General features: G+C 37.8%; 1 protein-coding gene across 1 annotated transcript in view; it reads left to right on the forward strand.

The window, feature by feature from the left end:
* The window catches only part of LOC134751451 (calsyntenin-1), a 274,101-nt gene that overhangs the window by 228,763 nt on the left and 22,471 nt on the right, over positions 1 to 22,867 (forward strand). The window contains exons 2-5 of the mRNA XM_063686859.1: positions 10,264 to 10,424; positions 17,151 to 17,272; positions 21,825 to 22,036; positions 22,591 to 22,737. Coding sequence (XP_063542929.1) covers positions 10,264 to 10,424; positions 17,151 to 17,272; positions 21,825 to 22,036; positions 22,591 to 22,737 — 642 coding nt within the window. The remainder of the gene's footprint in view (positions 1 to 10,263; positions 10,425 to 17,150; positions 17,273 to 21,824; positions 22,037 to 22,590; positions 22,738 to 22,867) is intronic.

Here is a 22,867-nt window from a genome sequence, read left to right on the forward strand (position 1 = left end):
TGCTGATACGTTGTGCGAGGAAGCCGCCAGCTCTTCGGTCACCAGTTACGTCAACCAGACGCTTCGCGATTTCTGCAAACAACTTGTGCGCGCTGGGACCCCATGGACCTAGAGTTTCAACTCTAATGGTTGGATTGGTCAGGATTTCTAGTTTCAGAAATGTCACTGTTGACAGCTGACAGATCATATCGGTAACAATATCTGAATAAATCCAGTCTCGATTTTAAGGAAACCTATGCTAGGAACTTATTTCCCGGGTTAAGGTTTTTCGATGCTGAATTTCGTGGAATCGCTTAAATTCGCAAGCCTTAATTTTGATAGAGCTTTCTATTAATTTAGGCTTGGATTTGGGTTACGATAATTACCTTTTCCTTTTAGCTAAATAGGTACTTCTTCGTATATTAAATTTAGGGTTTCGTTATTGACCGAGTGTTGGCGATCATCTCCGTTTTAACTTGGGAAAAAATGCTTTCGTATGTCCGGATGTCGCAATCTTCCAGGTCGCAATTCTCAACCGATTCTAGTGAAATCTTGTGAGCAGATTCGATGATTAAATCGTTTTTCTTTTTATCGATTCAGTTACAGTATGAATTTTCTCAAATCATTTTTAGGCCTCGGACCCTAATCCGTTTAACAAAAAGTTTTATGGAGAGGCGCCTTAGTCGCGTGCCGAGCGCGTGCCAAAGCAACCGTGTCGTTGAAAACCAATTATTGTGAACATCGTGATAGTATTAAGGTTCAAAATGTAACAACTTATTCTGAGATAACGAGGTTGGGTAATGAAGGACGATCGGTTGCCTGTGTGTGGCCTTAGAATACAGAGCTGCTACATAAAGAACCATATAAATAGGAGGGTAAAATTTCTTTTTAAACGAGTTTGTTCCCGTTCAGTCAGTAGCGGTAGCATTAGTAACCGCTGAACAAAAGAAACAAAGGCTTTTTGTTTAACAGATTAGAGTGTGAGGCGTAAAAATCATTTGAAAAATTTAATACTATATTAGAAATGTTTCATAATGGCGGAGCCATGGGGGTTCGCGAGGTCTACAGCTATTAGTTAGTAGTTTTGTCCTTTGTCAAGTCAAAGTGTATGACTCGCTACACCTACTATTTATGCTGATTGTGCTATAATAACATGAGTTATTTTAGAAACTCGTAGATGGGATGATATTAGATTATTTACGGAGAGAACAAGGTTATCCTGTTCATTGGAGGCACTCAAACCATTATCCACGTCCTAATGTCGCTGAAAGGTTTATGAGTTTTGTCTTTAAGGCTAGATAATATATATTTTTTTCTACAAATCACAGACTGACCTTATTTAAATTTTTTAGCATTGCTTTTTAATTACGAAAAACTTTTATCAACAAAGAAGTATAACATTTAAAACTTTCGCGGTTTGAACACATATTAAATCACATTTAGAAACGGGTCTATCGTGAATAAATTACACACACACAACAAAGGAGAAGGTAACAAAGAAGTAGTAAAATTGTTTGATTAAAAGTAATATAGGTTTAAATCACGTCATTTCTCAATAAGTAACGGGCATAAAACTGAAAACACAATAACTATTCTAAATTTTGTTCTTGTTTAAATTACAGAGGATAATCACAAATTAATTTCGCTGAAGTTTGTGCACGTTATCGTTAATTTTGCCTCAAATAGTTACAAAGTCGTCACCAACTTTTAGCCCCGAGTTGGGCGCCAACCTTAAAACTCGAAAAACTTATAAAGCAAAGCTATAGGTTACCTACTCATCTTATTTAGTACTTCAAGTTATTGCATCTTATCTTACATTTCATTGATAGGAAATGGTGACGTCGAAATCAGTTGGCACATTCACATTAAAAAGTAACAACGATAAGAGCTTCTTTCCATTTTAAAGCATTCGTAATAATACCTTCTTTTACATCGCAATTACAATTATTCTACTTAGAATAAAATTGTTCTACCGGAAAATCACATTTGTTTCCCACGTACAGTTCAGCATACATAAAAAACTGCAGCAATTGTTAACAACGGATTTTTGTGTCCGGCTTTTCATTTTCCCTTTTCCAGGTAGCTTTCATCAAAAGAAGCAGTTAAAAATGTGCAAAGGTAAACATATGTACCTATAGCTCTGTATAGACCTTAGTGAAACTTGGCGCTTACGCCGTATTGCCTCGATCTTCTATTGGAGGATCGTTAAAAATGGCGCATGTGACAATTTCTCTGAAGCTTTTTGTACAAAACGGAATATAGGAATGTTTTTTGCAGTACGCCTTTTCCTTTTAAAGCTTTGCATTGGTTTTTTGCTTGTACGTACTCACCTTTGATTGAGCGTATACAATTGTAACCAAACTAATTTAATATTTCGTAAAAATTATTTTGGTTTAATTGTACCTTCCTCAATTTCGGTTTACCCATTTACCAATAATCGTGAGCGATCTTCAACGTCGTATATAAATAAGATCAAAACCATAACAAGTTATTATATCTGAATCGGGCTCTCTGTATTTTGTATGTATGTAAACACTTTATTGCACATAAGACAGGTTAAGATATACAATTAAACAGAAAGTATACAATGTACAAAGGCGAACTTATCCCTGTTAGGGATCACTTCCAGTCAACCTTTGAGCGACTGAGAGTAGACAATTAAAAATGACAGACAAACGAACACTATGTACAGATAAGTAAAATTATGGTTAAATTATTACACGAGTAAATAATTGAAAACCTGTAGCCCATATAATAATATAAATACACATATAATACATATAAATACATACATATAAATAAATATATACATAACAAATATTAAATAAAAAATACTTAGTACTCAACCAGAACACAAGTCATTGGAGAGCCATAGCTTATGCAATTTACTCTTGAGTGATGCTACCGACTGGGACTGTCTAAGGGATAACGGCAACTTGTTCCACAACTGCACAGCGCGCATTATGATATTGAGGGTTTGAAGGTCCCATTTTTTGGTTTTTCACTTTTATCTTGGAAACTTTGCATCATAGCGACATGACTACTTTAACAAACCGAAAGCTGATTTAATTTGCCACAAGTTTAATTTAGTCGAGTTTTTCGATATATTGAATAATTTTCGAGATATCCTCTCTTGAAAGTTAATTTGGGGCTCTCAATTTTATTCAGTGAAGCTATTTTATTAAGTGAGGCCATATTTGGTATCGTTTTCGTATAAATCGGGAGTGCCAAATTCATTTATGATGGTATATGTATTTTGCGTTCCTCTAAATTTGTCCGTGACTATATTATTATTTTTACCATAGAATAATTAAATTGTATACATCAGTGAACAGACAATTGAAGTGAATATTTCAGATGTATTTGCCACAAGCGACTATTTAAGTAAATTGTTTTATTTAAGTATTACAGTTGGTATTGAAGTATAATAGGTACTGTTTACAAAAAAGTTTTCAAATTTATTTACTGAGTCTCAACATTACTTATCTTGCGAAATATTGTCTGACATGAAATTCAAAACAGTTGTCTTTATCTAACCCCTACTAATATAATAAATGCTAAAGTAACTCTGTCTGTCTGTTACCTTATCGCGCTTTAACCGCTTTACCGATTTACAGTCTGGCAAAAAAGAGTAGAAATACAGTGTTGCCACTTTTTAATTTCTACTCTTTTTACTGGACCGATAGAACAGAATAAGACATGATAATTTTTAGGGTTCCGTACCCAAAGGGTAAAAACGGGACCCTATTACTAAGACTGCGCGTTCCGTCTGTCCATCTGTCCGTCTGTCTGTCTGTCACCAGGCTGTATGTCATGAACCGTGATAGCTAGACAGTTGAAATTTTCAGATGATGTATTTCGGTTGCCGCTATAACAACAGATACTAAAAAGTACGGAACCCTTGATACGCGAGGCCAACTCGCACTTGGCCGGTTTTTTTATTATCACGCATCAACATAATCATTCCACGCAGACGAAATCGCGGGCAGAAGCTAGTTCCCTATGGGCCGGTACAGACGGACTCCAACCCGACTGCAACTTATGTGGGAACTGCCGATGTTGCAGTTGGCATACAGTCGGCTTGCAGTTCTCATACAAATTGCAGTCGGTTTGCAGTCCGTCTGTATCGGCCCTAAATTGGATGAAAGCCAGGCAATATTTGGGATGGCAGGCAATATTGAGCAAGGTTACGGTGCACTTTAAGCTACAATTGGGTACGATCTAAGCTGAACCATAAGTTTTTAGACAGCTAAATCCACTTTATAAAGTATGGCCCGCAAAATGCATTGGCGTTCTGCGGGCAATATAAATCGTAGAGATGACATTTTTATCAACCTCCGTGCAGTCTCGGCTGGCTGCACCGCGAGCTTAGGGCTGCCAGCCTGCCATCTACTAGTTTGCCGATGTCTGACAAAAGTTTAAAATTGACGGATGGTTAAGTTCGCTTTTTAACCCTTAAATGCATAATGATGTATATATGCATTGTATATTTGATGGTCCGTGGCTCAATATGCAGCTATCCAAAATCACATTTATTACTTTTATACAGCATGACACATCTATTTCAATTTATTAAAAAGTTATACAAAAAATCATGCATTTAAGGGTTAAATAGAGGTAAACTTACCAAATAAAGCATTTTATTTTTTATGTGCACCAAATGAAGCATTTTATTTATTCTTTTGGAAAACGTAAACCGCAGTTATTTTTTGATAAGTACAATTTGTATAAATGATAAAGATTTCGTAACTTGGCCGTGACGTCCAATGTCTTTCAAACTCCATAGTGGCTAATCGTTTTGACAGTTCGAAAAAAGACGCTGATTTGACTAGCCAGTTAAACACGCCATTGGGAGCGTGAGACGGTTACCGGAAGGTAAGTGATAATTATCACATATTCTTGACAACCGGTCTGGCCTAGTGGGTAGTGACCCTGCCTGTGAAGCCGATGGTGCTGGGTTCGAATCCCGGTAAGGGCATTTATTTGTGTGATGAGCACAGATATTTGTTCCCGAGTCTTGGGTGTTTTCTATGTATTTATGTATTTGTATATTGCATATATCGTTGTCTGAGTACCCACAACACAAGCCTTCTTGAGCTTACTGTGGGACTTAGTCAATCTGTGTAAGAATGTCCTATTTATTTATTTTTAATATTTATTCTGACGGGACCCCACGCCTTAACTGTGTCAACGGTAGAAAAGTCCGCGTGACAACCCTAAAAGCTGCAAGCAGTTGACATCCCCGGGACTTGTGATAAAAAGCTTAAGTTTCTTAACACAACTTAGTTACTTAAACTATTTAGTCTGAAGCCTGGCTGTCTCTAGCTTGTTTAAAGTTTAAGTTTATATTGAAGATAATTCAGAAACTGTTTATAAGTTTCGTTTAATGATGTTTGTTATTTGTTAACACTAATTTAACATTAACATTTTAGAAAGTTTGAGTTTTAATATACTTTACATTTGTTTAATTGTTACTATATGCGATATTTTGTTCTGATCTGCTGCTGAAGTTTAGGATTTGAAAGTGATATTTACAGATATAAGTGAACCTAGAAAACACAGACGTTCTAAATATTTAAGTGAATTAATAGGCCTTGAAGTTTATTAATAGGCTTTAACAGGCTTTAATTAGAAAATTTACTTTAATTGCACTTTTGTTTTGTTTACAATTTATCCATTTTAGTTTTATTTTCCATTCTTGTTTTATTTTTGTTAAAATGAAAGAGTATTGTTGTAACATTGTTTTAACATTGATTTAGTATTTATATAAGTCACATGGTTTTCATACTATTTTTTAGGAAACTGTAGGTCTATAAGTCTATTACCCTATATTGTAACAACTTATTAATATAAGAGACTGTTTGTTTCTAAATAAATAAAATAAATAAATAAAATATTTCTACAAAAAAGTTTCACCATTTTAATTTAACCTCTGCTAAAGTCATACGCCTTTTTAAAAACCGTCGTCACCGCTGGCGGGAATCGAGCTAAAAATCCGGTCATTAACAAGCATCCACATCTGTATGTGATAGCTTTATGTAACCAGAAGCGGGTTCAATCCCCGGCTGGAGCCGTTGAACGCCGATTTTCGAGATCGTCGCTGTTTGCGACGAGTGTGTGGTCGGGATTTGGCCCAGTACTGTTTTCTACGGCTATTATATAGTGGATATATCTCGGTTTGAAATACGGATCGTACTGGTGTATTAGGTTGAGGAAATGAGAATTATTTGTACGATCAATACTTTTAAAACCATAGGGAAGGTCACATATAATTTTCACGCGGACTCTTCACTTAAAAATATGTTATATATCGGGTAGTAATATATAGTAGTAAAACTGTAAATAGATAAAGCCGAAAAGTTAATTCATTTAGAAAATGCTTATTAAAATTAGATAACAAACATTTTACATTATTAGAAATTTTTAAAATTTCTCAAATGTTAAAAAGTGAGGGTTTTGGGTTTTTTAGCAAGGCCCGTACATATTACGAGGGGAGAGAAGAGGAGTTTGTTGAGAACCATAGAAAATAGAAGAGGAAAGATGCTTGGACACCTGCTACGACACGACGAATTTATCAAGAACATAATTGAAGGGAGAGTTGAGGCAAGGAGGCGGAGGGGCAGACCAAGGAGAACATACATAGATCAAGTAAAGGAAAAACTCAACGTCGTGTCGTATCAGGCTGTCAAGGAGAAGGCAGAGAACCGACACTTATGGAAATCGCTCCACCGACAAGAGTATAACTCTTAAATATATGATGATGATGATGCTGTACATATTACATACATACATATGTATAGTCATGCCTATTTCCCGGAGGGGTAGGCAGAGTCCACGGATTTCCACCTGTCACGATCCTGACACAACTCTTATTATAGTCATTATTATATAGAAACATTGACTCGCATACACATCACATACGTGTATGTATGTATATTTGTAGGTATTCTGTATGCATTAAACTAATCACTTAGTGATAGTATCGACCGATCCCATGAATATTGTATAAACAATATTTTGAAGTGCTAAATGATTATTCGAATAGAAAAGGCATCATTTATTTAACTAATGTAACGTTGCAAATATATTTTACAAAGACATGGCGTTATCGCGGCGAATTTTTTAAGTTATTTCCACTTCAGTTTTTCTGTACCACTTAATTTTTTTCGGGAGCTTGCCAAACAAATTGAGAAGCGAGAAGAACAAATTGAAAAGCTTGCCAAACAAATACTTGTAATAACTTACATATCTATCTGTAGCTAAGGGTCCTAAGGTCATGCAAACATATTTTCAAATAAAATCATTGTGAATACCCCGTTTTCAATAGTATTTACTATTTATACAATATTGAATTAATCTGTATTGGTGCAGTTCCAAACAACCTGAGTATTTCGTTTTTTTTAACACTGAGTGCCGGGTTCCCTATTCGTAGTCGCTTTCCTCTACATAGCGGGAAAACGCTGGGATCGGCTACGAGCGTAGCGCTACGAAAACGTTGTCAGTGAATGTGTTAAGAGTCCCCGGCAAGCTCGGCCGAATTTCACCTTCCCATACAAACGGAGTTTCGTTCTCATTTTAAAACTACGTGTTGGATTGTAATGAAACTTTGCACATACAATGACATGAGGTATATATAGGTCAGTAATTAGTTTATATAACTCTAGTATATTAAACAAACGAAATAGAGCAAAAACAAGTTTTGTATGAAAAACTTAAATTCGCTGTATTTTTTTTACTATGGTATCTGAAGCTACATAAACTAATTACAGATCTAGATATACCTTATCTTATTCTGATGTACAAAGTCTAAGAGTAATCTAGCTAGTCGTTTTAAAATGAGAGCGTAACTACGTTTGTATGGAGAACAGAGCTTGCCGGGGACTCTTAAAACACGTTTAGAAACTTCAAGTGTTGAATGTAACCGTTTCTCTGAATCCCAGTTAAGATACTTTTATTGGTGTTGCAGCTACCTAGTCTAAGTCACAATCAGAGCTGTTGAAAAACAGTTCTTTAAAGAAAGATGTTTGAAAACCTTTAGTTCACCGGGCGCCGGGGTGCTATTCCAAAGGTATTCCGAGCGCTCAGTCGAGCTAGTGCTACTTTGTGGTGTTGCAGGCGTCCATAGGCTACGGTGACTGCTTACCATCAGGCGGGCCGTATGCTTGATTGCCACCGTCGTGGTATTAAAAAAGAAAAAACTTTCTGAAGTCAAGTATGCTCACTTTATTTACGCAAATACAGGCTAAAATCTGAACATAAAACTAATATCATATATAACATGACTAAATATAAACTATCTAAATTAAATCTAATAAAATAAAACCCCCACCTATGAAGTCCCCCAGGTCTGTCCCCTGCGGAAGGGTGCCCATAAATAAGGCTGGCTACGTTCCCTCATTGAATGGCGATGCCTTCTTTGGCCTAGGAACGAGCCAGCCCTCACCCGTAGTCTCAAGCAGTTTTTTATTTAAATTCTGGTAAAGAATATGGGCGTGGGTAGTGCTTGTGTAAATTTTTAAATTAAAGGAAAATTTTCAAAATCACCGTTTCGATCATAATTCGAACTTGTGATATTTCGAAACACCGGTCCGATCGCTCTTAAGTCTTAACCAACTGTGCTGCCGAAGCTTACCAGAAGCGTAAAAATTTCTACATTCTATCCTTTTTTTGTTTACACACTTAAGAGAGGCGCATACATTAGGGGTTTTTTTTATCTGGTTTTTATTGAGGTTTTGGATACACATTAGGGGTTAAATAGCACATCAATGTAACTTGGAACTCCGGTGCCGTTAAAATGTCGCTTTACGCTTGCGTCACCTCGCTCTTCCCGATACATTGTTACCTTCCGATTGGCGTCATCTAGGCTACGGTCCGTTTGTATTTTTTTTATAACAAAGTATAGTAGGTACCTACAGTTTAAATTTATTCGGTTCGCCAATCGCTAGGCTTCCCCTGCTGTGGTTGAGGTCACCTTTAAATTTATCTACCTGAACGCTCTACTAGAGCTAGCTGCGCGATCAGAACACAGTCCCCTCTTCGATTTTCTAATCGCCCCAGGAAAGGTCCTCGCCTCTATTTCAACGTTAAAGAAGTTTTATTTCCTTGGAAGGTTTTTCTTGAAATCTCGGCGCGTATTTACCCGGTTGTTATCTAACCTTTCTGAAAGTTGGCCAATTAAGGATAGTTGTTTGGACGTTACGTGAAGATTTGGAACGTTATGTTGTTTCTGGTGGAAATTTTTGGCAAGAAATAGCGACGAATGTGCGATTTTGTGTGGTTGTTATCTAACCTTTCTGAGAGTTGGCCAATTAAGGATAGTTGGTTGGACGTTGCGTAAAGATTTGGAACGTTATGTTGTGTCTGGTGGAAATTTTTGGCAAGAAATAGCGACAAAAACATGATTTTGACTTTTGTGTTATTTTATACATATAGATTTTTATGATTGTCATAAAAAGAACTCAGGGCCATCAGACGTCTATCAGGAAGGCAAATAGCGGATACCTACGTAGAATATATAGAATTATATCAAAATTAACAGGATAAGCGAATAATAAAAAGCCTAAAACAATGTAGATATTGATCCGCCCTGGTAGGTAATGTCTACCACGCAGTCTAATGCGTGCAGGGCGATTAGGTATGACCCCATTTTGTGGGGTCCAGCCGCGAATTATTTAGCCGAATAATATTTTTGGAGTCATTTTAAGATGAAATGGTCTTCGTGTGACGACTGCTAATTTTTAGATTTAGTTATCTGCTTTGTAGAACTTTGTGGCGAGTTTTTTTTATAAGATTGTTGCATCTATGTTAAATTTTCCTTTTTAAACTACCCCGAACCGTTTCTGAAGCTTTTTTAAATATCAGACTAAAGGAACTTTAAGGAATACATCTGCATACTTGTTTGTATAGTCCCTAATTAGCTTGGGATTGTTCTGGGACCAAAGCCTAAACCCTGCGAGATGCCAGTGCACGCAACTGGTATACGATGAAGATGGTGAAGATCATCATTATCATGAACTTAAGAGTTATTCTCTTGCCGGTGGAGTGTCTTCCAGCTTTCGCTATCTTGCGCCAGCTCTTTGACTTTTTGATACGACACAACCCCTACTTTTTCCTTCACTTGAAGTAATGCGTCTGGGTTTTCCACTTCCTCGCTTGTGTCCTATCCGCCCCTTCAGGATAATTTTAAAGAAATGGTCGTGTCGTATTAAATGTCCAATCATTTTTCCACGTCTAGAAACAGGTGAAGATAACCAATGTCTTTAATGCCTTCTTTTTCTTTTCCAGGCGTACCATACTTGGAGCTGGCGGAGCCCGACGAGGGCTACCACGGCCTGATCCGGGAGAACGAGACTCTGGTGGAGGTGACCCCGGCGATCCGCGCCCGGGGGCCTCTGTGCTCGTTCCTCATACTGAACAACAAGCATCATGGGGAGGCGCCGTTTGAGGTAACATCGACATATCGCTTCTTTCCGCCATCGCTCCACGAGACATTTCCGTCTTCACCACTTAGATGGCTGGCAGTACTCAACTGTGCGTTACTCCGGAAACTTCCTTCCTCGCACAGCTTAACTATGAAATGAACTCCCCTGTCTCCTGTGGTATTTGGGTCAAAATTATTTTCTCTTGTTTTTGTCCCCAAAAAAATTTCGATATGACCCGAACCAATATGACCTTCAAACCTTCAAGAAGCGTACTTTCATCTTAAATGCCGGCAACAAACTTACAACCCCTCTGATGTTACGGGTGTCCTTGGGCGACGGTAACCGCTTACCATCAGGCGTTTCGTCTGCTCGTTTGCCTCTTATATCATAAAAAACATTTATGATACAATCCTCACCTTTACACCAATAAGAAAACTTTTATGTTACCGTTAAATATATAATCGAACATCGCTCAAAAGGGTTACGGCGCTGGGACACTTCATTTGATTCCTTTCATCGTTTCCACAGCTGCGTGAATATGAGATGAAGGGTGTCTAATGGCACAATTTGGCTCAGCTATGACAATGGCATTATTATGGGTTTTACTTTTTCGGTGTTTCAATTTTCATATAAAACAAAATACAAAAAAAAATTATATGAAAGGAAAAAATCTAAAAAATCACTGCTTCCGGCAGGACTTGAACTTACGACCTTTGGATACCGTCCAAGCGCTAACCAACTGAGCCACGGAAGCCTACTAAAAGCGTGCGAATCTTTCCATTCCTTCCTTTATGTATATACGCCTTGGGGTGGCGCCTAGCGACATCTACCGAAAGACTGTTCCATTAACGGCACCGGTGTCTCATATATACATAAAATACATGAAAAATACATACATACATACATTAAAATACATTTTTTTTTTAATAAATACCATTTAATAAAGCTATGAATATACAAATACACATAGGCTTAAAAATAATAATACAAACTAGGTATAAATAAACTTAAAATAAAGGCCCTATAAATACTTATTGAAATATGAGCTAGAATTTCATGCATATCTTTAAATAGCAAAAAAATTATACTCGTTTATTAGAACAGCATTTGCTGTAACGTTTCTTTAGACTTTAGACTAAAGTGTTAACGGTAACAATAACTATTTTGTGGTCAAAAACTAAACTGCATTTTAGCGAGTTTGGTACGTTAGTTAGTTACATTTTGTCCCTTATAGCGGAAAAGGATCTTGAAGCAGGGTTTGATCGAATTTACAAAAATACAAACTAATTGCGCTTTGTAAAAATATGCCCAGCAGCATTCCATTGAACATATCACTAAATTCAAACCAAGTTATTAAGGTATTTTTATTAGTGAGAACCTGTAATTCTATTGTAGCTTTAGAAATGTTTATAGCTGTTAGTATTCCATGTATGAAATAAAAATAAAATAAATAAATAAGTTTGTCATCTTAGTATTTTCTCTAAAAACTGCTTAATAAAAAGTCCTTTTTCGCCCTTCGGCTACGGGACCGTAAAAGAGAAATATACTACGAAATACCTACATCATTCTATCGAAAGGCTTTTCATGGAACCTTCTGGGCGTTCCGATATAGCTTCATTTGATGCCTTTCACCTCACAAGGGAGTTTGTTAGTTTTGTGCGGGCTTGTAGGCGGCTGCGAATGGCGATGTGGATTGCTGGTTGTCATTACGTGGGACATGGGACTTCTTTTGTTCGACTTACAATGTGCCTAGGTGTATTATTATTGTTTTAGTAGCTACCGAGTTATGTTTATGACGTGTCTTTCTTTTTATAGTAAACTGCGAAATTAGTGCTGATTGAAAGAAAAACAGTATGGAAAAATAAGTAGATTTGAAAAGGTGGTATTGAGATGAATGAGATCCACTCTACCGTGTTTTTGTACTGGGCAACAAAAACAATTTAGGTATGATAATTAAAAGGATTGCTTATAGTTTTAAACAATTTCAACAATTTTAAATGCAACAATAATCGCATCCATTTTATATAGTTTGCACCAAAACTCGTTTAGTCTAGCTAGCTTTCTAGCCACTTTAACTCGATCTACCCAATTTAAACACTTAAACCCTAAGCATCCTATTATTGGCATAGTTCAAGTTCTAGGACTCATTTTAATTGAATCCGATGCAATAAACGCAGGACTATCCAATACAGAATATCGAGACTGACCAAAATTACCTGACCTACCTATTCTTGATAACTAAACTTAGTGTGAGTTCACAGTTATACTAGTTTTGATGATAAAATGTGAATAGTAAAGGCTTTTGAGAGTTCATCGGATTTCCTTTGGGAGATGAGTGGACGGAGAGGTTTGCAATTGATTGCAGTTGGATTATTATATTATAAAGTATGATTTAGTGTGATTTACAAGGTTTGCTAATGATTTTATAGTTTTGAATTTATCCCACGCTGTTTTGTATTAGGTATTATTGTTCGTTTCGATATTTATTCGGGTTGCGAGCTGGTGAATAATGTTAAAACGTCCGGAGAGTAGTAGCAAAATGTTTATTGTATTACAACGTTAAGTAAGTTAAGTATAAAAACGTTATGTTAGTAAAAATATTACCCGGTCGGGATGGTCCCGTACACTAAGAGTAAGTTTATTGCAAATGATTGAGGCAATGCGTCTTTTGGTGACTAGATGCACGCGCCGCACGAGGCTTAAAACGTGATAAGGTGCATAACAATATTGGGAAATTAGATTGTGAAGCACCTATCCAACTTAGGCACGTATCCGGGTTATACCCTAAGTTAAATATAAAAGTTAGGAAGCACGCTTCAGCAAGAACATAAAATGGATGATTTCTCTGAAACGAGATCAAATAGGTAGCTTCATTGGTTTTCGTTTGATCCGCACTGAAAGTGACACCATGTATAATTATTTTCGTTAATTACGTTCTACATCTAAGAGAGAAGGTTCAGTCTTCGAAAATAAATAGTTTTTCGGTCATCTAAATTTTAAGTCAGCGGCAAGCTCGGCCGAATTGCGCCTTTTCATACAAACGTATAGTTCCACTCTCATTTTAAAACTACAATGACATGAGGTATATCTAGGTCTGTAATTAGTTTATATAGCTCCAGTTTATAAAATTAACGAAATAGAGCAAAAACAAGTTTTGTATGAAAAACTTAAATTCGCTGTATTTTAAATTATGGTATCTGAAGCTACATAGACTAATTACAGACCTAGACATACCTTATCCTATTGTAAGTACAAAGTTTCAGAGCAATCTTGCTAGTCGTTTTAAAATGAGAGCGGAACTACGTTTGTATGGAGAACCGACTCTTAAGTGATTGAATGGTGGTCTGTGAAATCTTAGCTTCCTATAGGTAACTTACTCTTAAATTATTTTAGCACTGTTTCTAGTGGCGTTCGATAACTCGCCTTGCAAAACTAATCAAAGCCCAGTTCTTGTAGTTTACAGTTCTACATTGTAGTGAGAGATAAACTGAACGCTGCCAACTTTTACAATACTTGCTAGGGGCAGTTCTGTGAGTTTGTTTGTAGCGGATTGACTTCGCTAACTTTGTAGATTTTAACTTAAGTTGCAGTAAAATGGTTCGATACGGATTGTAGTGGCAATGAAACAAGGAGTTCACAAAGTTTGGTACGGTCGGCTGAGTAGTTATAATAAATAAATAAAATAAAATATCGTTTATAATATTGTCTTCGGTTACCGCGATAGTTACTCATGAAATAAAACTATGAAAACGGATTATATCGCGTATATTGAATTTATAATACATCCCGACGTTTCGACACCCGTCACCCGTTGACCACGAACGCTGTAAAGAGTTCGAAACGTCGGGATGTATTATAAATTCAATATACGCGATATAATCCGTTTTCATAGTTTTATTTCATAAAATATCGTTTATTTCAGGCTTTTAGCCCATAATACATGACATAATGAAAGCAAAATTAAATTAAAATACAATACTTACAAAAAAAATGTCAACAATGATTAACTCGCGCACTAAAGGTTCCGTACCATTACACAAAAAACGGCATAAAATCACGTTTGTTGTATGGGAGCCCCACTTAAATATTTATTTTATTCTGTTTTTAGTATTTGTTGTTATAGCGGCAACACAAATTCATCATCTGTGAAAATTTCAACTGTCTGGCTATCACGGTTCATGAGATACAGCCTGGTGACAGACGGCCGTGCACACGCAGGACAACCCGACCGAAACGTAAACAAACGAAATTGTATGGGCAATCTACCGTTCACCAAGCAATTGGTCCTTGGTCGGTTTATAATCTTACACTCAACTGTACCTACCTTGAAAGCGGAATTATTATAAATAGGTATTTGCATTATTGTTTTTATTAATTTAAACGACTATATATATAGATATTATATTTTTTTGATATGATAAAAGTGTAACAAAAAACACAATATTTACACGTAGGTATAAGTATTATCAAGTTCCTATAAAATAAAAACTTCTTTATTTCTCCAATTTGATAGGCACCCATACAATACATCGGCATTTTGAACGTTCCGCCTTCGCGTGACCGCGTCGCCACGAGCAGGCCTCCTTCACTCGCTCAAGGCCACGCGCTATATGCCTACCGCTCGGCGTATCGTCGACGATTCAACCGACAGAGGGCCGCCGAACGCCCGCCTGAGCGCTCGCACCGCGCGTTTCCCGCGCCTACGCTTCGAAATGCCGAAACCACGAAATTATTGTGCAGTAGATGGGTGTAAAAGTCAAAAAACAAAGGAAAATTTGTCGTATTTACCGAGTAGTATTTTAAATCTATCTTTATGAATTTTGTCACCATTTATTTCTTTGAACATAAGTAGGTAAATCGTAAATGAAGGAGTTTTTTGAGTCAGGTGATATAATTGTTGTTTTTAAATATTTGATTGACTAATAAAAAATATGGTTGATTCGCAATATTTGTTTTATTACAATAATAACATAAGTAACGGTACAACCCTAGCGCATTCTTACGATGACGCGTTGGCACGTGACTCGCACGGCGAACAAGGCAGTCTCGACTCTTTGTTCGCGTACTTATGGTACATTTCTTCTCGTCCTGAGCAGCAGGTATTATTATTAAGATTTTGTAGGCTATTATAGCGTAGGTATTTTCGCTTTTGTATGGGAATGATGTATCTGTTACGTAGTAACTATTTATTAATCTGTGCCACGAGTCCCTGACCGAACTGAGCGGCCGGCGAAAAGCCAGCACTCTGGTGTCGCGGGGCGAGGTAACTCGAGTCGGGGCGGGGCGGTGCGTTGCCGTTCTGTATGATAATACTATTACTTATCCAATGATTGTTAACTATATTTATATAAAAATAAACCTACCTATATATAACAAGACCAATACATAAGACCATTTTTTCCCATCGTTCGCTCAAAGGAATACTACTAGACTACCTAAAGTAGTGATGTGGATATCACTTACAATTATATTAAAAAGTTCTACCGTAAAAACATGGAGGTGAAATATTATTGGCCGGTACTGTAAGTAGGTACTTTATACCTAACGAGAGTCACCAAGTCGACAATACGTCTACTTTCTAATAGGAAAGCTTATTCCGTATGCATCGAAATTACGGAAGCAAACATACGCTCAAACTTACACAAAATCACCATCGCAACTACACCATTTGCATAGCACTAACTTCGCCACTTATCCCCATTCGAACTACATACTTTGAACTTTAACCTCTCCGCTTAAAATTCATTTTTCGACGCAGTGCAGGCGTTGAAGTTTAGGTTATTATATTTGAGACCTTATTGTAGTAGTTATACGTTGCTTTGTCGCGTGAATGGTGGATTACGTATTAGGATAGCTCAATACGCGATGTATTGAATTCAGAAGAACATATTGCGCCATACGTGAATTTTGAATTTATGTACGTTCGTGTTGTACATTTGAAAGTAGGTGTTGGTGAAACATATTCAGTGCGAAGGGAATTTGGTTAACTTTACATTGAAACTGACGTAAACTGTGTTTCAGACACTATTAATAAGTATTTATTAGTCTTACTAGCTTCAAACCGGGGATCCGGCAGACCTCGTCGGCGATGGAGGGATAACTTGGACTCCTTTTTGAGAGACAGGCCAGATGTAGCTCAAAACCGGGACGAATGGAAGAAGAGGGGGGAGGCCTTTGCCGAGCAGTCAGTGGGACACAATAGGCTCACAATGATAATATTAATAACTAGCTTCTGTCCGCATTTTGCTGGAATGATGTTGATTGATAAAAACTATCCTATATCCTTCTGCGGGCCTCACTCTACCAAACTTTGTCTAAATCGGTTAAGCGGATTAAGCGTGAAGAGGTAACAGACAGAGTTACTTTCGCATTGATAATATTAGTAGGGAGGGATAGTAAGGATTAAATTTACTAGAACCACAGGTTACTCGCAAGGATAACGCAGCGTTTCCACCAGATATGTACGATGGATGTATTTGTTAAGAACGTTTGCGAGGGATGTATTTGTTAAGAACCAAATAAAATGACAACTAATCAATGTGTAAACAGGCCCCAATTTGAAGTCCAGCCACACTTAGTGCCAGTTGCACCATCCGCACTTGACAGACTGATCAACGTCACCCGGCGCGCCGCGGCAGTTTACTATGAAACTTTCCATACTATACAATTTAGCGAACTCTTTAACAGTTGGTGCAACCGACCCTTACTCTATTACTTTAAAAGATGCTAATGAGGATGATGACGTTACAGATAATGGTGATCGACGAGAACGAGGCGCGGCTGCGCGTGCGCTTCCCCCTCAACTGCGAGAAGCGGCGCAACTACAAGTTCGACATCGCCGCCGTGGGCTGTGACGGCTCCTACTCTAACACGTGAGTTTTATGCTATGATTTAATCATTAATGAAAACGCAAAACAAATGAAGAGAAAACTACGGAAGAATATATCACAACTTAAGCCATTTCAACTATTCGATGAAACCATTTGTTCGTGGGTAACTTTCAGTTTACAAGTTAAGTAACTTGTTTTTTTTTTTTTTTTTTGTTTTTTTTTTATTATTTATTAAGAAACAAACAGTCTTATAAAACAGATGAGTATTTAAAGTAACATTTTTCTGGCAATAGACCTATAGTTTCCTATATGTAAACGACTATTAATAAAAACTTATTACTAAGTACAAATGACAAACAATACATGCATATTGTACATATAGTCCGACAAGAAATTGCAGAAAATTAATAAGAAGAAGATGGCAATAATTTAGTACGGAGATTTTTTTTTTTTTTGTTTAATTTTATTTAATTTCTACCACTTCATGCCGCACCACATGTGTGACGAGATATATGATGAAATCTTAAATTTACAATCGGGTATTTTTATTTCAAAGACGAATAAGCTAATTTCTTAAACAATCTCAATGAGCTGCTAAATATGTCCACGTTTTGGCACTTTTCATTGTACAACCTACATGTGCGTTTAATGTATGAATGCTGCGCATGTTTAGTTCTGCTGCTTTTGATGCTAAATAACATTTTATTGCGACAACTACGTTCTGTTCTGCGGGGTACGCGTAAATCTATATTTTGCAAAAGTTCAGGGGCATCTACTAAATTATTGAAAATTTTGAATAAGAAAATTAAATCGGTACAGGAGCGTCTTAAGGAAAGAGATTCAAGATTGTATCTGGCTAAGGAGGTGGCGTAACTTTTGTAATTTCTACCTGTTCGGTATTCAAGAGCCTTTATGAATATTTTTTGTAATCTTTCTATTCTGTTTCTGTGTACATCATGACAGGGGTTCCATACTACAGAAGCAAATTCTAAGCGACTTCTGACATAGCTATTATAAAGTAATTTATACGTCAGGGGTCTTCGAAAGGGTTTTGCAACGCGAAGAATAAAGCCTAACTGTTTATATGCTTTATTTAGGATATTATCGATATGAAGATTAAAGGTTAATTTTGTATCCATTATTACACCCAGATCGCGTATACTATCCCTCCGAGTTAAAGTGCCTCCGCATAACGTATAATTGTGTAATATGGGCTGTTTTTTTCGTGTAAATGTGATTACGGAACATTTGTCATTATTTAAAAAGAGGTTATTTTGAGCGCAGTAATCCTCAAACCTTTTCAGATCGTCTTGCAAATCAAAACAGTCAGTGTGCGTTTTAATAACTCGGTATATTTTGGTATCATCTGCATAAAGAAGGGTTCTAGAGTTGGACAAACACTCCGTAATATCATTTATGTACAGGATGAATAACAACGGTCCCAAATGCGATCCCTGTGGGACGCCAGACGTGGTCTGTTTGAAGACAGATGAAAAACCTCCCAGTACTACAGCTTGTGATCTATTCTCCACGTATGATTTAACCCACCGGAAAAGGTCACCATGCATACCAAGGTTCCATAGTTTTAACAAGAGCGTATTATAAGAAATTTTATCAAACGCCTTTGCGAAATCTGTATACACTGCATCGACCTGATATTTATTGTCCATGGCATGACGTATAACCTCGCTAAAAGACAAAAGATTACTTTCGACGCTTCGACCTTTGTAGAACCCATGCTGGTTTGGATTGATATGCCGACGAACGGCATAAGAAAGCTGATCGGTTACAATTTTTTCTAAGATTTTGCCAAATTGACACAATTTAGAAATAGGTCTATAATTTTCGATATTCTGACTGATATTACCCTTGGGTATCGGTGTTATCCAAGCTGTTTTCCAGATTTGTGGAAAGTGTCCTTTATTAATAGATTGCCTGAAAATCCAAGTGATAGGAAATACTAATGTATCCGCGCATTTGCTTATTAATAGTGGGTGTATTCTATCAGGACCAGCGCCCTTGTTTACATTTACTAACTTTAAATATTTAAGAACTAACTCGTATGTTAAATTAATTGTATTAATGTTAAAAACCGGTTTTAATGGGGGTTCTAGACAATCGACATCCAGAGACGGTAAGGAAGATATTTCAAAGACAGATTGAAAATGATCGCTGAACAAGTTACAAATACTTTCCCCGTCCGAAACTGAGACACCTTTGTAATACATAGTCTGTGGTATACCTTTATTTGAAATAGTAGACTTCACAAAATTCCAGAAAAACTTGGAAGAATATTCGATTCTATTTTCGCTAAATTCGATGTACTTTTTATAACAATCTTTTTCAACTGCATCAGCTCTTTTTCTTAATATTTTAAACGTTTCGTAATCTAAAGGATTTCTAAAACATTTCCATAGTTTATGGAATTTTCTTTTTTCTTTTAATATTTTCTTTAGGGGTCTACTATGCCATACCGGAGTTGCGCGCGAAGTGTTTGAAGGAAGACGGGGTACATGTTTATCCATTAAATTATATAATAAGCTGTAAAATTTTGTTACACAAGCGTCCACATTTAAACCCTTAAAGAATGCATTCCAATCTGTATTTGACAAATCATTATTCATATCATCAAAATTCGCTAAGTGAAACTTGTAAACAAGGGATTCGGCAGGCTTCATTGGTCGTGTGTAATTAAGCTTTAAATTTAAATACAATGTTCTGTGATGTATATCTTCCGGGGTTAAAGGAAACTCACATCTACTCACTTCACAGGTGGTGCTACTAAATACCAGGTCAAGTATTCGGTTATTTGTGTTAGCAATATTGTTAAATTGATTAAGGCTACTAAGCGCCATAAAATCGCATAATGATTGTACTAAAACATTGCTAGAAGGATTCAGTGATAATTGACATAAGTCTAGATTAGTCCACTCAGCCTGAGAAATATTAAAGTCCCCAGTGATAAAAAATAAATCGTTAGGATGATCAAATATGACTTGAGAAGTTAGGTCGAAAAATGACAAAACAGTGTCTTTGTGATTTGCACCGGGCGGGATATACACGCAACCTATATTTAAATATTTACTGTGCGATTTGTTATGACAAAGAATGGGAAGCGATATCCATAGGCATTCGGAGTGCGCGGGGGAGGGGCAGGGCCAGTTCCGCTGCACCGGCATTAACTCTCGTTTCACCGCCATGGCCACTCCACCGCCGCGCGCCGCGCCGCTGTCCTCCTCTGACCGGTCGCACCTGTATACTATGTATCGATCATCAAAATATTCCCTGTCGTAAAAATTAGAAGTCAACCAACTTTCGGTTATACATATGAAATCGTAATCTGCAAGGGCCACTTGCGAGAAAAAACTTTGTGATTTAGTTCGAAGACCCCTTACGTTTTGATAGTAACCTCTGAATAACTTACTAGCCATTATCATGGAGTAATGTATTTATTTGCAATGGTATAAGCGTATATTTTATGTTTTGAGGCAATATTGTGAAGTAGTTGCTTTTGGAATTAACTTGGGAATAAGCTAAAAGTATAAGATAAGTATAATAACAACAATGGTTTTTATTTGAACGTATTATGTGTGTGATACAGAAAAAGTCTGCAGTTTTATAATAGAACAAAAAATGCACTAGCAGCAAAAAAACACTGATATCATTTAGACATTTAAACGCGCATGCACATCGATTAGTGATAGATATATGCGTAAACATGTAGCCATAGTAGGTTGCGATTGTATTTAGATCGGTTCGGTAAATACAAACAAAAGTTACGTAATGCATAGAGACAGGTGATAGTGAAAGTGACAAAAGATAACAGAGGCACTTAACGTGTAGTATACATGATCCTAAAAAATATATAAGTAGTCACTTTAATTTAGTAAGGTCCGCATCATTGTTTATTCCTATTATCTTGGATGTGTCGCTTTTTCGCATAAGAATCTTGCAATCACGGGTCCATAGAAACGCATAATTGAGCTCGGCTTTCTTTTGTCTGGCGTTCTTTAAAAGCAACTTGTTTTCCGGTGTGAGGTGGTCACTAATAAAAATGGCTCGAGCCGGTCCGTCCAGGCCGATGTCCGCGGTGGTGAGGCCACGGCGAGCGCGCGCGGCTGCCAGCAGCTTGTCCTTGCACATCCGTCTGGTGAACTTCACTATAATGGCTGGGGGGCGCGGGTCCGGGTACTTGTAAACTGAAAATAGACGTCCTATACTAAAGAAAAAGTGACCAAGCCAGTGGCCGAGGACGGAAACAAACCGGCGCCTTTAGCTAACGCGGCTAACGCCCTGGACCTCTAGGCCACACGGCCACGGCGGTACTGTCCCACAGGTTAGGTGAATTTGACCAACTCTAAAGGGCGTGCAGTACTTACTTGCACTTCCCTTACGGGATTACGGTACATAGAGAGAGATGGTGCTACCATCTATACAACTAGGGAATCCGGCCTTGGCAATGGCTACGCTAATGTATATGTGACGATAAAGAAAACCTCAAAAACCTCAGAGAAAATGATTCCATCTTAACATGGCGCTAATTGTCTGCTACTTGGAGATTTAATATTTATACACATACCTCTTAATGTTCCAGGGTCCCAGTCCACATAACGGTGACAGACGTGAACGAATTTGCGCCGGTCTTCCCCCAATCGGCGTACGTCAAGTCCGTGGACGAGGGACGCATTTACGACGAGATAGTCCGCGTAGAAGCGACTGATCGCGACTGTACGCCACGGTATGGCGACGTGTGCAAGTACGAGATACTGACGGATCGGAGCCAGCCCTTTGCTATCGATACCTACGGTAAGTTTGCACGGTCTCCCTTCACTATATGCTACCTCAAGTAAATAAGAGGCTACGATGAGATAGTCCGCGTAGAAGCAACTCATCGCGACTACGCCGCAATATAGCGACGTGTGCAAGTACGGGATACCGACGGATCGGAGCCAGCCCTTCGCTATCGATACTTACGGTAAGTTTGCACGGTCTCCCTTCACTATATGCTACCTCAAGTGGATAAGAGGCTACGATGAGATAGTCCGCGTAGAAGCAACTCATCGCAACTGTACACCGCAATATAGCGACGTGTGCAAGTACGGGATACTGACGGATCGGAGCCAGCCCTTCGCTATCGATACTTACGGTAAGTTTGCAAGGTCTCCCTTCACTATGCTGCGTCAAGTGGGTAAGTGTCTAGGATGAGATACTCGTAGTCGCGTGTAGAAGCGACTGATCGCGACTGTACGCCGAGATATGGCGATGACTGCAAGTCGGAGATCTTTGGCTTCTCCTTAATGTAATGACGTGAAACTTTTGAGTTACTTTTCATTATTATATGTATTTTTTTGTGTTTCCAGGTGTGATCCGCAACACGGAGCCGCTGGACTACGAGAAATCACACAACCACATCCTGTCCGTCGTCGCTTACGACTGCGGCATGATGCAGTCAGCTCCAGTTATGGTCACCATCAAGGTTAACAAGCCCTGCCGCGCGGGCTGGAAGGGTAAGACCATTGTTATTATTATATTCTTTTAAATTGATACTTTGGCTGCGATATGTTAAGCAACCTTACAGTGTTAGGGCACCAGGTGTCCAGGTATCTTATGAGACACCAAGAGTGAAAGTCTTTTCGA

Source organism: Cydia strobilella, chromosome 22 (genome assembly GCF_947568885.1).
Source record: "Cydia strobilella chromosome 22, ilCydStro3.1, whole genome shotgun sequence".
NCBI lineage: Eukaryota > Metazoa > Arthropoda > Insecta > Lepidoptera > Tortricidae > Cydia > Cydia strobilella.